We start from the raw sequence: 17,516 nt of genomic DNA on the forward strand, positions 1-17,516 counted from the left end.
CTAGCAGGTTCTTACCACGTGAGTTTATACGAAACGCAGTGTGCGCCTTTCATTGAATCTAACGAGCTATGGCACACGTTATACACGCCAGTAGTGGATTCACTTATTGATTCTCTGAATACCATTCATATTCCGTACGAATATTTTTCTACGACTTTTTAACTTAAGTAACGTCCTCTGGAACAGCACGTAGACAGAGGGATCGATAGAGAGGAAGACTATGTTTCAACAAGAAAATATTCAGGAAGAAATGATCGTTTATGTGTTCTACATTGGACACGGCAGAGTACAAACGTTTCTTAAGGAGCAATCAGTAAAACTATTGTCTAAACATACACTGATCTGTCAGAACATTAAGTCCACCCCTCCAGTCAATAGCAGCGTCAAATGACGTCGATTGGCTGCTAGTCATTCACCCGCACGGAGCATGACTATCAGCGAGCGTGCTGTCGTTGTGTAGAATGGGGCACGCGCACGATAATCTTGGTTTCAATTATGGATACTTCAGTTCGTTTATCACATCCATAACACTCTCCCTCCTCTATTTCGCGGTAATAAAACGAGCTGCCCTTCTTCAAACTTTTTCGATGTCCTTCAACAATCCTTTCTGGTACGGATCCAATATGGGCAACAGTACTCCGGAAAAGGACTGGAGGAGTCGTTAAGGCAGTCTGTTTGGTAGATCCATTGCATCTTCTAAGTTTTCAGCCAATGAAAGGCACTCCGTGAATCGCCTTCTTCTTAACATTATCTATATGATATCTACAAATTAAGTTGTTCATAACTGAAATCCCTTGGTATTTAATTGAATACACAACCTTTAAATTTGGGTGATTTATCGTGTAACCGGAATTTAACGGATTCCTTTTAGTACTCACGTGGATGACCTTAAACCTCTTCTTATTTGGAGTCTACTGCCACTTTTTGCAACGTCCAGATCTCTTACGGTCTTACTTTGTGAAAATACGTGTTATGTTTACGTGTGCTTCCCAACACTTCACCTTCATGCTGAGAACAAAAGGGCTTGTCACTAAAACATGACAAGCTACCTGTAATAAATAATGCACAAGTGGTCCTGGAAGACCATGCAAACCGATTGTGACGATTAAATAAAACAGAAGCCCACTGATGATGGCACAACGGTCCTGAAAAATGTTTGGGAACTTGGAGAAAACGGTGTTTCGCATATCTGGCAGACCTTAAATCCAACAATTTTAACTGCAAACACGGTAAACACGAGGAGCTGCAAATCCAAATGATGTGTAATTCATAATGTTCTAACACATTTTCCAAAATCCTACTGGAGGTCGACTACAGTGATAAGTGTCTGTAATTGAGCAGGTTAGTCGTATTTCCTTTCTGGAGTACAGGAAATGATCTCTCGTCGAGTGAGCCGTTATGCGAGTGTATGTTGGTAAGTCTGTAGTTGTAATATCAGTACACACTGAAAGTAACGTAACTGATACAAAGTATGGTCAGAAGACTTCAATTTATTAACTGATTTAAACTGCATCGCTATACAGAAATATCTACTTCTAAGTTACTCATGTAGGCAGCTGTTCTAAATTCTAATTCTTAAATATTTACTTCGTCAGCGTTGGTGAAGGAATAGTGATTAGTAACTTTACTCTAGTATCGCTGTCATCGGTAACCTTACCACTGCTGTCACGCAGTAAAGAGTGATTGTTTCTGCCGCATGTGTACTTCACATAAGACAGAATCTCTTTGGATTTTCTGTCAGATTTCGAGATAGCGTTCTGAAACTATTAAAAGCGTGTCGGTAGCCTCTTGGTTCACCTGGGCGGTCAGCTGCTCAACAGTTGCACATCTGTTCGCCTGTACACATCGCCACAGCCGTCGTTTATCCCTGTCACCTGTGGCGTGTTTGCTCCAAAGATTCTCGGTGCCGGCTTTGGATAGCGCTACTGTGCCATGCTCGGTACAAGTTAACCGCGGCGGCACGCGAATAGTTTACGAACTTAGCCGTTTCGTAAATGCTTCCACCCTTGGGTTGAAAGCCAAAGATAATTGCGTTTTGGACTTGACAACGACTGCACTATCTTCGCGTCTCCACGACACGCTTTGTATACACTCCACTGATAATGCTGCCACCTGCCTTCTGCGAGTGTTTACTGCATGTTGACCTCGAACCGAGGCCCACGAGAAAGACAGGCCGTGGCGCCTACGTCACGAAGGTAGTCCTGAACTCGCTCGCTCGCTCAGCTCAGCAGACAAAATGCGTTTCTAAACTTGTTAGCTCTCAGCTGGGCGTGTAAGTACTAACGAGAATTCCATCTTCCACTGGAATCTGCTATTACGAAGACTTACTGATTAACAGTACTACAGAAAAATTTAATTTAAAATCTATACTCGATACAAATCGTATAACTGCTTATTTATAGCATTTACTCTTTTCTGCTTAACAGTACTCATTACATGGTGGAAGTGGCGCCTTATGCAACTGATAATCGGTTTAGCATGATTTTATTTTATTGTAGACCAGTACAGCTGTAACAAATTATAAGTAGGCCCATGGACTTCACATCATTATAGGACCAATACAAGTAAGATTCCATGATAGCGGATTCCAGCAGAAGATTCAGTTTTTGTTTGTACGGACACGCCTAATTACGAGTTAACAGGTACAGAAATCTAGTTTGCCTACTAATTTGAGAGAGCGAGCGAGCACAGGACTACCTTCGTGACGTAAGCGCCGCTGCCTGTCTTTCTCGCAGGCCTCGCCTCGAACATAGGCGGTGCTCACATTTATTTAACCTGAATGTACAGATATATTTAGCGAATATTGTCGGTGGATTTAGATGTTATGGTATTCAGTATCGCTACAACGACTTTGCAGAGACGGATATCTATACCCGTCACGATGCTCTGGATTATTTGATGCTAATAGGTCAAGTATATTCTCTCTCAACTATTTACTAGTAGACTGGGCTCCTGAACTAATTGATCAAACGGCTCTGAGCACTATGGGACTTAACATCTGAGGTCATCAGTCCCCTAGAACTTAGAACTACTTAAACCTAACTAACATAAGGACATCACGCGCATCCATGCCCGAGGCAGGATTCGAACCTGCGACCGTAGCGGTCGCGCGGATCCAAACTGAAGCGCCTAGAACCGCTCGGCCACACAGGACGGCAACTAATTGATCAAAAGCACCATACCATAGCCTCATCCTAAATGAACAGCTACAGCTACGTAACAAAAAATTTTTCTACGGTATAAAGCCGTTACTCAATATCTGACTTCGAGTCCCCCTGTGTAGGTTTCCGAAATGTTCTTTTCCTTCTAAGGTAGACCTATTTTTTTTAACTTACCAAATGTTTCTTGGCTGTATACCACGTCAACGTTGCTTTCTACAAGTTGTCATTCATTTCCTATCTACCTTTATATAATTATGTTTTCATGTTTTATCTCACTATTATAAGCTTTGATGTAGACAAAATGTTATGTTATATGCTACTATCAAACAAACATTGCTTTCCATTATGCACCAAATACTGTTTATTTATAATCATCTCTGCCTATATTTCAATGTGAAGTAGCCTAATTTTATCTAAGGCTACTAGATGGCGCGCTCGTTCAGTGCCATATTCACCTGGCCGCATTTGTTAACGCGGGAACCTCAGTCCGTTTTGCAACCTGCACCACGCATGTAACGAGGAGCCCTTATCTTAAATATCTTTGTGACTAATGCCCTCTTGGCATATTTATTATTTTATAAATCACATATAAGTACTGCCAGTCTTCCACTGCACTTATATTCCGTATCATACATTTTCAGTCATAATTTCTTGACCATGTTATAGACCATTCTTTGATTTAAAGTCTGAGGAAGACACTCCTAGCAGTGTTGAAACCAGGTTAATTCGTTAAAAGTAGTGACCGAGGGTTGTTTTCTTTCAGTTGTCACTATTCACGGTCTCTGAATGTGTAGCCACGTACAGAATTTTGCCTTTATGTAATGGTGTTTATTTCATGGCGTAGAACCTGTTACCGGCAGGAAGTTATTCCCACAGCCGTAACTAACTACACTCCTGGAAATGGAAAAAAGAACACATTGACACCGGTTTGTCAGACCCACCATACTTGCTCCGGACACTGCGAGAGGGCTGTACAAGCAATGATCACACGCACGGCACAGCGGACACACCAGGAACCGCGGTGTTCGCCGTCGAATGGCGCTAGCTGCGCAGCATTTGTGCACCGCCGCCGTCAGTGTCAGCCAGTTTGCCGTGGCATACGGAGCTCCATCGCAGTCTTTAACACTGGTAGCATGCCGTGACAGCGTGGACGTGAACCGTATGTGCAGTTGACGGACTTTGAGCGAGGGCGTATAGTGGGCATGCGGGAGGCCGGGTGGACGTACCGCCGAATTGCTCAACACGTGGGGCGTGAGGTCTCCACAGTACATCGATGTTGTCGCCAGTGGTCGGCGGATGGTGCACGTGCCCGTCGACCTGGGACCGGACCGCAGCGACGCACGGATGCACGCCAAGACCGTAGGATCCTACGCAGTGCCGTAGGGGACCGCACCGCCACTTCCCAGCAAATTAGGGACACTGTTGCTCCTGGGGTATCGGCGAGGACCATTTGCAACCGACTCCATGAAGCTGGGCTACGGTCCCGCACACCGTTAGGCCGTCTTCCGCTCACGCCCCAACATCGTGCAGCCCGCCTCCAGTGGTGTCGCGACAGGCGTGAATGGAGGGACGAATGGAGACGTGTCGTCTTCAGCGATGAGAGTCGCTTCTGCCTTGGTGCCAATGATGGTCGTATGCGTGTTTGGCGCCGTGCAGGTGAGCGCCACAATCAGGACTGCATACGACCGAGGCACACAAGGCCAACACTCGGCATCATGGTGTGGGGAGCGATCTCCTACACTGGCCGTACACCACTGGTGATCGTCGAGGGGACACTGAGTAGTGCACGGTACATCCAAACCATCATCGAACCCATCGTTCTACCATTCCTAGACCGGCAAGGGAACTTGCTGTTCCAACAGGACAATGCACGTCCGCATGTATCCCGTGCCACCCAACGTGCTCTAGAAGGTGTAAGTCAGCTACCCTGGCCAGCAAGATCTCCGGATCTGTCCCCCATTGAGCATGTTTGGGAGTGGATGAAGCGTCGTCTCACGTGGTCTGCACCTCCAGCACGAACGCTGGTCCAACTGAGGCGCCGGGTGGAAATGGCATGGCAAGCCGTTCCACAGGACTACATCCAGCATCTCTACGATCGTCTCCATGGGAGAATAGCAGCCTGCATTGCTGCGAAAGGTGGATATACACTGTACTAGTGCCGACATTGTGCATGCTCTGTTGCCTGTGTCTATGTGCCTGTGGTTCTGTCAGTGTGATCATGTGATGTATCTGACCCCAGGAATGTGTCAATAAAGTTTCCCCTTCCTGGGACAATGAATTCACGGTGTTCTTATTTCAATTTCCAGGAGTGTATATCACGTTTGTCGATCAAGCCAATGTGGCGTCAAAATCTTCCTAGCTTCCACAACTTACAGATTTCCCTATAATTAAACAACAGTGAGTGGTTCTGGAACAATAAATGATGAATCAAATATACTTGGATGATCTCGTGACAAATATGACACAAATTCCAAATGATCACCATCCAGGATTTAGCTGGGATGATTTTCGGTGCATAACCATGTTGACAGAGTATTCACATTGTACAGAACCGTGTTTCTATTTGAAGAAACTGCTACAAATGAAACTGTTTTCACTGACAAATATTTTTTCATTGGTACTGATATCAAGCTCTAATGGATACATATTGTAACTAAATACGAGTTTACCTTATTTCCATGTTCATTGTGGCAAATGAAGCACAGTAGACGTTATCTTGTTGGTCAGACATGTTTCCCATAAGGCGGAATTGCAGTGTGATAAGCAACACTTTACGATACGTTGTGACAATGTTATCGCCATCTCTTTGTTTGGCAACAAGCTTGCAGGTGACCTGAAAAAGGAAAAATACGTTGTCACGTTTCTAACTGAACAGCTGATTGAGGCAAGTAAGTTGTACTAAAATGTTTATTGTTTATGTATTACAATTTCAGTTTCAACATTTTGTCATCATCAGGTGGTGTGGGCAATGATGCCCACTTAACAACATGAAGTTACCACATGCGGCCACACAGTACCGAACATTACCAATGAACAACATATGGTGATATAAATCTGTTCATTATTCCGAAATCCACTCGAGAAGGAATGTTACCACAGGTTAAAAAGTGACATTGCGATAAAAATTATGTTCGTTACAGACGCATAAGACAAGTCCCACGTAACAAGTGTGGTGGAAGAAATACAAATGGCCACGGTGTTCTACGTGACGGTATGAAACGTTCTTAAGGCATACGCCAAACCCTTATTCTCGCATCGGATTGACACAGGGTACAGAGTGAGTTGTCGCTCCAAATGACTAGTTTCCAGTCATGCATTGCCGGTGGAGGCGATCTTTCCTTCGCACCAAGTGTGGGTTAGGAATGGGTATAGAAATGTGTGGATTTTAAGGACTTAATCGACCATCATTCACCATATTTTTAACTACTTAAGCACAATCACTGTGCTGGCTGCATTGCTGGTTGCATTTTGGAACCCACAGGTGATTACTTTCGCTGATTTCAAGCTATTGTTTACAACCACCTTCCGCAATTGTCGATTTTCTCTGTTTAACAATAAAATGTCTGCCTTCTCATGATATAGTTGTCATTGTTCCTTCGCGTTTGCACTTGATTCACATCACCAACAACCTAATTGGGCTGCTTTAGAATAGTTGAAATGTCCCTGATGGATATATTACAGTCCGCTTTCGAAGTCACTGAGCTATGCGGAGCGGGTCATTCTACTGCTACTGGTTCTCAGTTGACAAAACAATAATCGACACCTCTTTCTATACCGGCTTTCCCACGTTGTGTGACATCTAGCTTTGAATTCCGCATTGCAAAGAGGTTTCTCGATACTGTTGATGAGATAGAGCAGATAGGTCTGTGAGTCCCACACAGTGTACACTGAATAGCGTCTTTTGACTAATAATATAGAAAGGTAAAACATATAACGATATAAAACTGAGCCAACTGTTACGAACAACGCTCTGAGTAATAGGGAGGCAAACGTAACTAAATCAGTGTTTACTATGTAGTGATGTTGCTAACCTGACCTGGAGCTAAGGGCGAACTAGGGTGGCTTGTGAAAGCTTTACCAGATATACATGCAGGTAACATCTTCATGAAATCTGACTGAAACATTGTTAATGTTCCTTTTATGTGTGTTATTATATAACTCTTGCTATTCATTAAGTCGTGTGTTACACATGTGAGTGTATATCTCCACTTCTTCTAGGATATTCAGTAATCTAACCTTTTTTGCACTGTGAAAGTTACTGATGTATTTATTGATGGAGTTTTAACTCGCTTAAATAGCACAAACTGCTTAGGGGTTGGGGTAACTGACATCTATTAACACCATTGACTGTTATAAATTTAGAGATACAACCACTTTCTGGGGAGGGCAAACACAGCTCAGAGACATTCTGCGTATCAATAACAACACTCAGCACTCAACAAACAATCGAATTATTTTGAAATTACAAAAATTAAAAACTGAAGACTGATAATGTAATTCAAAAAGCTGCATAGCAATATGAAGGTGCTTTATTTGCAGCTACCGGTTTCACGTAAGTATGGAAGCGACTTCAGGTTTTTATGGATGTATTTCCTTAATGTAGATGGACAACTACGGACATCTTTAGGGACGTTACCCACGTTAACAGTCATACCACACTGGTGGGTTGTCATAATAGAGTTGAGTACACCTAAAACATGCTTGTCAGAATGTAGGAAACATGGCTGGTGAATGACCCAGGCCGGATAACACCCTGTAGGACACATTGTAAGATCCGGTAGAACCAAAGAAGTAAAACTTCAAGTCCCATGTAATGTGCGTACTTCCGCCGTATTGCTAACAGGTCGATGTGTGTAAGCGGCCTGTACTGTAATTTTTATGATAATTTGAATGGTCATTAAGTGTTGAGTATCATTATTGATTTAGAGAGACTTTGGAAATCTTAAAGGTGAACAGCTGTTTTTACCTCTATACGACTTCGTTGTGTGGAACTGATACATGATGGAAGAGCAGACATTAGTAAATGGGTGATGGATGGATCGCTTGTTCCAGTCTCATTACAGTCTTTTCTTTATTTCATTTTTCTCAATCAGTTCGAATACCTGTATCATTTAAATACAAAATTGATCAAATATAAGGTAATTAATATATTTTTAATCACTATTTATTATAAAGATTGAACATCTTGTTTCAAATTACACATCGTACAGTAAATTCCAGTTTCCATTGGAAATATAGACATATAGACTCTTAGTTATCGATATTGAATAAAAGGTTGTCAATAAATTTGTAATGTTTTTAATTTAAACAATCTTTATGAGTAGTCTTTTATAAAATATTGATAGTTAAAAATTATCTTTTCAATATGTGTAATTAGAAACTAAAGTCACGAATTTTTCATAAAACTTATTAACGATTAATTATTATGTTAATTAGCAGGTATTTGATGAATTTTACGTTTAAATGATGGAGGTATTCGAACCGAATAGAAAAATAAAGTGAAACAGCGAAGGACCACAGTGAGATTCGAAGCAGCGATGAATTACTTACGGAATTACCTTTCCCCAGTGCTATACAGTCAGCCACATGGCTCGACTTCACAGTTTCATCATCTTTAGTATAATAAGGTTCGTCGGAAAATTTCAGACTGTTTTTCTCGATAAATTTTCAGAGCTCAGTCTAGTGCTTCGGGCAACTGATGTTTGATTTCCGAATTCTCATACCATAACTACAAAAAAACGTTACAAAAATCCGTTGCTGGTGAGCTCCTGGTCAGATGTATCTCTTGCACTTGGCCAGTATTGTAATGCAACTCATATTAATCTCTGCTAGCAACGTCACTTGTAAACAGCGACAAAGTTCCCAGTATTCTGCGAATAAATCGAAATGTGCTTGGCGCAGGATCAGTTTAATAAATACATAGCGGCCCTAACAAGTGTTAGTTAGTCTTAAATGTGACCGCCTTGGGCAACCCTAGTATGTGACTGCAGATTTACAACGGTGTTAAAAGATGTGAAAGAATTACTCGGGTAAATCTGAGTTGTGTCAGAGACAGAGGAGGAAGCAGGAAGCGAGAAATTATGTCGCAAGTGAGTCAGGCCGACGACATTCTGCCGGTTAAGGCAGTGGAGAAAAGGACGGAAAACCAGAGAAAGTGAGACAAGCACATTCCTTAGCGCTTAAAGCATGTTGCAAGTAGAGCACACAGCAAAGGGACGACACAGCAGTTAACAGCCCGATAAGTGAAGGTAATGGAATAAGGAGGACGCATTCGGTAATTACGAACCCAGCTTTGCGTCATAGCTTCACGCTATCTCGCTTTAAATACACAATTTCTCCCACTCTGGTCAGGGGTTTATTGTTGGGATCGATGGCATCCACCGCAGTAGCATTATATTCCTTGATTACGACACTGTTGTGAATCTATGGCCTAGATGCTCCAGCACAATCTGTGAACTAGCTGAAGATCTACTGTACGCAAGAGGATGGTCTTCATCGGATCAACTTCACGTTGCTCTTTGCCCACCATCTACTGACGGAGAAACTGATTGTAAATTATGGATTGCAGCGATTAGTCGTCCTTTTTAAATTTCATTGTGCAGATCTAAATTTCGGCTAGATGCTAGCCATTCTCAATGCACTATTATTTACGCTCGACGCATGTAATGGCTGTTGGTCGGGCTTCATCTACAGTTCATTGAATACTCAATGCATTGAGCTAAAATAATAGTGCATTGAGAATGGCTAGCTTCTAGCCGAAATCTAGATATGCACAATAAAATTTATAAAAAAATTAAAAAAGGGCGACTGATTGCTGCAATCTATAATTTACAAGTTAGTATAACAGTCGCTGAGTGCAACAGCTTTCTGAATGAAAGGTAATCTGATGGAAACTGAAACTGATTGTCTTCCGACACCACCACATCGCACAGTGCTGCCAGTAATCAAGGCTGTGGGGCCGAATACACTCCGCGGCCGGTGCCTGACTTCAGTTAGAGGTAATTAGAATCGTATTAATACCGTCAGGTGCTCACGGGCGTTGATGTGTATCAACGGGGGCAGGTGAAAATGTGTGCCCCGACCGGGACTCGAACCCGGTATCTCCTGCTTACATGGCAGACACTCTATCCATCTGATCCACCGAGGGCACAGCGGATAGTGAGACTGCAGATGCCCTCGGTGGCTCAGGTGAATAGAGCGTCTGCCATGTATTCAGGAGATCCCAGATTCGAGTCCCGGTATTAATATAGATCTAACTTCGTTCTAAGTCATCAATGGTGTCTTCTCTTTCAAACATGTCTGAAAGAACAGACACCATATCCATGTAAGTATCAGTTAGAGGTGTCTTCGCTCGGCCCTCGGTAAAGGGTACACCCAAATACCACACTCTAATGTTCCACTACAGATTTTAAATTCAACGGCCGAAACACATTTGGAGGAAATGTCGATCCTGACATCTACCACATCATTTGTTTATTACATACAAGAAGTTATTACTTGTGTATTCAATGGAATGTGTTACAGATGGTGATTACTAAAATTTTTAAGTAGCTTAATTTTCACAATCAAATTTTCCTACTTATCACTTCCGCTCTTTTAACGTCTGCTAGATTGCACATAAGAAAATAGCGATTTGTGAATATTCTTACAGGCAAACTAGTGAAAGTAAACTAGTGAAAGTTGTGTATACCAAAGTAGAAAGGTTCACACGAAGAAGAAAATGAATTACGGAATACGTGAAACAGACTGAACGTTCTACAGAGATCAGAATATGGGATAAAATATAAAAAATGGATCGATTATGCTCAGGGACGCTTGTGGTGAGATTAGTGAAAACCTTAATTTGAATATTGGGGACCAAACAGATGGCGATATAAAGAAAATCCTCTACTTTGGAAAAAAATTAACAAGTGACGGATGGAGGAAGAAGGGTATAATAATCACTTGAGCAGAGTGAAACAGAGCTTTTCTCACAAATGAATTATCTGAATCTGTAACATAAGTTTTAACATGAGAAGTTCATTTCTTAGAATTTACGTTTTAAACACAACATTTCACGTACGTGCATCACCGACTTGCGAAAAACGGAAAAGAAGAGGAAGAAGAATGTTCAAAATTAAGTGTACCGATAAGAAATGAGAAGGCTGAAAACGATCCATGTGGAAAGCACTAAGAAGAATCAAGATAACAAGCCATATGTTAAGCCCTCAAATAACGCTTTCCATGGGTCAGCGAGCTCTAAAATGAATGTTTCAGTACAAGTAGAGTAGGAATTATAACCATTATCTCGTTATCTTCAGCTAACCTAAACAAAAACATTCAAAAATTATTTCTGCGATTTCTTTGTCAATTTTTATTACGTGTTAGCTACAATTTATTTTGAGGTAACTTGCGGTCGAACGCTACAAAGTCGACGATAGCCATTAAAACTGGCTTTGAAAGGCAAGAACAATTAACAGGATAAGTGGATTGAGTCATATGCAGTATTCATATGGCGGTAATGTCCATCAACTTTTGTGAGAATATTAAAATTCAAGAATTACATTGATTCTTTCATGCATTTCACAGTCTGTCCCTCGTGACGATGATCTGAAGTAAAAAATGACACTCATTTTGGGATAACAAGTGTATAAACAAGTGGTTGCAAGCAGTTTATTATCCTAACCGTAATACTGAATCTAAAGATATTGTCTCGTTTTTCAAACAATTTATATCACACTGATGAGGCACAGCTTAACGCTGTTGACGCTAAAATAATATACCAAATGAAGATGGAAATTTCCTCTGAAATGCTTTGCAATAATTACAAACGATCTCACAGTGGCTGTTTAGAACCTTTTATTTTGTGAGTGAATGTTGGGTTTGTAACATTCCGTGGCCCGACACTCTGGACAAAAGTGTTCAAGTTAAGACCCGTCTTAATGATTAAAACACTTCTGTGTATTGTACTGTCACTGTATAAAACACATTCATTAAAAAGTACAAAACTGATGTTTCGACTGTATTACAAAGATTTTTCTCAGGGAAAGGCTGGTTTTGAATGAGGAAAAGTGCTTTTAATTATACCTGTCACTCGTTGTCAATACGTCATACATGTGAAACTTCATTGGCCCTAGAATGCAACAGAAGAATCATAACGAAATGCAGAAAGTAGGAAGGACGTTATTCGTAGGTATCCGCCTAGTACAAAAACTGGCGACATTCTGGAAATCAGCGATTGGCTTATGGTGCCCACTTTTCCCTCCTGGTGTGCGCGGAGATATACTGACAGTCCGTCTACAGGTTTTTGTTTAGGCCAGGACCTCTCTTGGTGTTTGTGCGAGTGCATCGCGCAATGCAGAGAGTGCAGGGGACGGTTTCGCCGTATTGACGACAGTGCAACCCTCCCCCCCCCCCCCACCCCCGCTTCTTTCATCGACTTTAAGCATTAGCGCTTTCTTTCTTCACTCTCTCCGCCTTCTCGCCTTCTCAACTTTATCTAGTACTTCACCTCTGTTTTCTTCATCATTGCCAAATGTTTCTATTCAGTGGATGGAGAGCATAGTTTGGTGGAACAAGACTACCGGTGCAAAAGAGAGAAATAATAACAATAATTTTAATGTTGTCCTCAACAAAAAAATCAACTCTTCTATTTTCTCCTTTTTATTTGCAGTTATACTACTAAGGTCTGGAGCAATGGGTCGGCTGACAGCAATTCTGCGAGCATTTATTACATTACAGTCAGAAATAGTTGCAAATAATATAGTTTTCATATAAGCAAACAGAAAAACTTTCACATGAACATGTGAAGCCAATATAGAAATAATCTCAGCTCCTTCTTTTATCTTCGAAAAATGAAGGTTGAAGTCGAGAAAACGTTTGGTATTGTAAAATCAACTTCCCTGCTTATCGGTTTGCAAACCGATTAGTTTTAAATTTAAATCGTGAGGCGCACTTTCACTTGCTATTGGAAAGGTTTTTAAAAACATACCAAGTGCTCGCTGCAAGTTAGTAATTCCTTGTAACAAAAACAATTCCGAACGTTGATAAATGAAGTACTAAAAGGTGGTGTGCTTTAACAAACGTGTATTGTGGATAAGGTTTTTAATGTAATGTTAAATTTACGTATTTAACAGAATAGACTCTATTTTACTGTTGGTGATATAATAGCACATTAACTGGAATCGCTGGCTAAACTCGTTTTCAAGGGATTCTAACATAGCGACGAATTTTTCAATGCCTGCCTATCCCAACAAACATGCTGTCAAACAAAACCATAGCACCGTTTTGAAGAAAGCACTTTTAAAATTCCAGATGCCTCACTGAAAATAATATTTAAGTATCGCTCACATAGCTCATGGAAGTGTTACCTACTTTCCTCTGAAAGGTTGTTTTTGAGGAAACGAACTATACGTTGGAAAGCTTTTATTTTGCGGACCATATCGTTGATGAGATTGTTTTCTTTTTGGAGTTTCAGACATAAACCTTTTGGAACAGCCATAATATTTGCAAATGCCTAAATTAGCTTCCTACTCAGTGTTATGCGTAAGTGGCGTCCGACATCCTTTGTTCTCCAAAACCTGAGCCACGACCTGGCGTAATCGAGTAACTCGGGAAATTAATTTTCCTTTGCTAAGCCTGCATAGCGCAGCATGATGGGGGATATCTGAATATTCCTCTTGAAATGAAATCAAAAATTCATTGAACTGAGTATGAATGAACCCGTGAGGACGAATATAGTTGACGATACGCACCACTATATTCATCACGACCCGAAAACCGCTAACTTTCACACAAAAGACCCCTTGGTGTGAAAAAAAAGAACGAACGTAAGGTAAATCGTGCATGATAAGTTTTCCCCGCGGTAGGACAATAAATTCTTTTGCTTTACCGCGCACTGCTGGCGTCCCGGCTGTGGTTACGGAAAACAGCTTTCCCGAGTGAAACCTTTTCCTCACATGCCATTTCAACTTGTGGTCAAATATCCGTCCTGTAGCAGTGTCCTTCATCGGAATCATAACCAAGATCTATACCGTCACACGTAGATCGTCTTTCACGCCACGCCAAGCAACGGCAGCGGCGTGTCGCTAATATCCCTGGATTCATCAAGTGCGATGGAGTACGCTAGGAGGCTTTCAATTCCGGCTGCCAACTGTCCGTGCAAATTCCTTGCAATGTCGCTGATTCGACGAGATACTGTCATAGTAGATAGTGATATTCTGCCGTATGCGGGAGCTAATGTGTGATTCATTATCTCTACTACGGTCAAAAAACGTCTATTAAAGGCCCTTCAATAAACGGCTTTCCAGCTCTTGCTAAACGTAAAGCAACTTTATAACGACCTCTAAGAGTTCTTTCGCAGCACCCTTCATCTTGTTCGGCCTAAATCAAAGGAAAAAGATTGTGTTGAGAATAATACAAGCCGAAACGAAAACTAATAAATATTTGAGAGGAATGTAAACAAACTTAGATTTGCTCCACAGGGCCTTTAAAGAAAATAAACATGACGAAGTACTGATAAGAACCTAATTTGTTAATACAGAATTCTCTTCTGCAAGACTTTGCAACTTCTTTAATTCTATCTCTCTGGTGTCTCCTATGATTTCACTATACTTCTCTGTGTGTTTCAGTCGAAGATTTTGTCACACACGCGATTACTATACCATAGACTAGACATTTGACTTTATTGTCACACCTAACAAAAAATAAGAAAGCTCCCACTCCGGTTTAAATGGACTTTCAGAAATCTTTGATTTTTTCGGAACAGGTTGTTCCATTATTTTAGTAACAGTTTTACCCTTAACGATATCAGTGTTAAATAAGCCGTCTATCATGGTACCCGGCAGGGCAGTGCACAAAGGCAGCTTCACCATGCAAGCTGAGTTGAGGTGAGTTAAGCCAAGTTACACCGATTCATCGTGCAAACACCGTGTGAACCTCACTTTGCAAAGGCGCGATTTTCCGTGTGTGAGAGGCCGCTGGCTTAGGCTGTGGCGTCCGTGAGCGGTTCGGGTTCTTCCCCGTATTTTGCGTTGACGTGTTTACGATTCTTCCGCCAGCACAAGGGGCTTCTTGGAGCTTGACAGGTTTTTCACCGTTACGGTGGTATTCCCCGCCTACTTACTGTGCTGCGGTAATCACACATTGCGTCAGTTCTGCTACTCGTGTGCTGATTGGCCTCTTCATCTTACCTACGTAGGCAACTCTCCACTGACAACATAATTCATATACTAAAGCAGTAATTAATTGACGGAAAGTTGTCGAGTAAAACATAAGTGATTTCTGGCTTTCCCCAAGGTAGTGTTTTAGGCCTTCTACTATTCCTTATCCACAATCTGGACAGCCGTCTTACGTTGTTTGTAGATGATGCTGACGTCCATCTTCTAGTACAGTCATCAGAAGATCAAAACCAATTGCAAAATATTTAGAAAAGATATCTGCATAGTGCGAAAATGGGCAATAGATCTAAATACTGAAAATTGTGAGGTCATTCACATGAATGCTAAATGGAGTCCGTTAAACTTACCTTACACGATAGATCAGTCAATCTAAAGACCTTAAAACCAACTAAATACCTAGGAATTACTGTACGAACAACCCAAATTAACTTAAACTGAAAATGTTGTGGAGAAAGGGAACCGAAGACTGGTTTTATTGGCACAATAAATGTAGCAAATGTGACAAATCTACTAAAGAGACTGTTTACACTACGCTTGTCCGTCTCTACATCTAAATCTACGTTATTACTCTGCTATTCACAATAAAGTGCCTGACAGGGGATTCAATGAACCACCTTCAAGCTGTCTGTCTACCGTTCCACTCTCGAACGGCACGCGGGAAAAACAAGCACTTAAATTTTTCTGTGCGACCTCTGATTTCTCTTATTTTATCGTGATGATCTTTTCTCTCTATATAGGTGAATGTCAACAGAATTTTTTCTCAGTCGGAGGAGAAAACTGGGGATTGAATGTTCATGGGAAGATCCTGTCGCAACGATAAACGCCTTTGTTTTAATGGCTGCCAATCCAATTCACGTATCATATCTGTGACTCTATCCCACCTATTTCGCGATAATACGAAACGAGCTGCCCTTCTTTGTACTTTTCCGATGTCATCCGTCAGTCCCACCTTATGCGGATCCCACAATGCACAGCAATACTCCAGAATAGGGCGTACAAGCGAGGTGTAAGCTGTCTCTTTAGCACACCCGTTGCACCTTCTAAGTGTTCTGCCAATGATTCGCAGTCTTTAGTTTGCTCTACCCACAAGATTATCTATGTGATCATTCCAATTTAGGTATTTGTAATTGTAATTCCTAAGTATTTAGTTGAATTTAGAGCCTTCAGATTAGTGTGACTTATCGCGTAATCGAAATTTTGATGAGTGAATAACTTCACACTTTTCCTTATTCAGGGTCAATTGCCACTTTTTGCATCATACAGATATCTTATCTAAATCATTTGGCAAGTCGTTTTGATCATCTGATGACTTAACAAGACGGTAAATGACAGCATCATCTGCAAACAACCTAAGACGGCTACTCAGATTGTCTCCTGTGTCGTTAATATAGTTCAGGTACAATAGAGGGCCTGTGACACTTCCTTGGGGAACGCCGGATATTACTTCTGTTTTACTCGATGGCTTTCCTTCTATTGCTACGAACTGTAATCTTTCTCCAGGAAATCACGAATCCAGTAACCCAGCTGAGGCGACATTCCATAGCCACGCAGTTTGGTTAGAAGACACTTGTGAGGAGCGGTGTCGAAAGCCATTTGGAAATCTAAAAATATGGAATCAATTTGACATCCCCTGTCGATAGCACCCATTACTTAATGAGTATAAAGAGCTAGTTGTGTTTCGCAAGAACGATATTGTGTGAATCCATGCTGAATCGTTTTCTTCGAAATAATTCATAATGTTCGAATACAGTATAAGTTCCAGAACCATACTGCAATTCGATGTTAGTGATATGGGCCTGTAACTTCGTGGATTACTCCAACTTCCCTTTTTGGGTATTGGTGTGACTTGAGCAATTTTCCAGTCTTTAGATACAGATCTTTCGGCGTGTGAGTGATTGTATATAATTGCTAAATATGGAGCTATTGCATCAGCATAGTCTGAAAGGAACCTTACCTGACTGGTATACAGTCTGAACCGGAGGCCTTGGCTTTATTAACTGATTTAATCTGCTTTGTTGCACCGAAGATATATACTTCTACGTTTCTCATCTTGGCAGTTGTTCTTGATTGGAATTCAGGAATATTTACATCGTCTTCTTTGGTGAAGGAGGTTTGGAAAACCGTGTTCAATACTCTGCTTCAGTGGCACTGTCATCAGTGACTTCACAGTTGTTATCGCGCAGTGAAAGTACCGATG

At 41.4% G+C, this 17,516-nt stretch overlaps 1 protein-coding gene across 2 annotated transcripts in view; it reads right to left on the reverse strand.

The window, feature by feature from the left end:
• The window catches only part of LOC126419051 (toll-like receptor 2), a 132,078-nt gene that overhangs the window by 109,644 nt on the left and 4,918 nt on the right, over window positions 1-17,516 (reverse strand). For both annotated transcript variants that reach the window (XM_050086126.1, XM_050086135.1), the window contains exon 2: window positions 5,831-5,994. In XM_050086126.1, the coding sequence (XP_049942083.1) occupies window positions 5,831-5,994 (164 nt within the window). The remainder of the gene's footprint in view (window positions 1-5,830; window positions 5,995-17,516) is intronic.

The sequence above is a fragment of the Schistocerca serialis genome, chromosome 1 (assembly GCF_023864345.2).
Source record: "Schistocerca serialis cubense isolate TAMUIC-IGC-003099 chromosome 1, iqSchSeri2.2, whole genome shotgun sequence".
NCBI lineage: Eukaryota > Metazoa > Arthropoda > Insecta > Orthoptera > Acrididae > Schistocerca > Schistocerca serialis.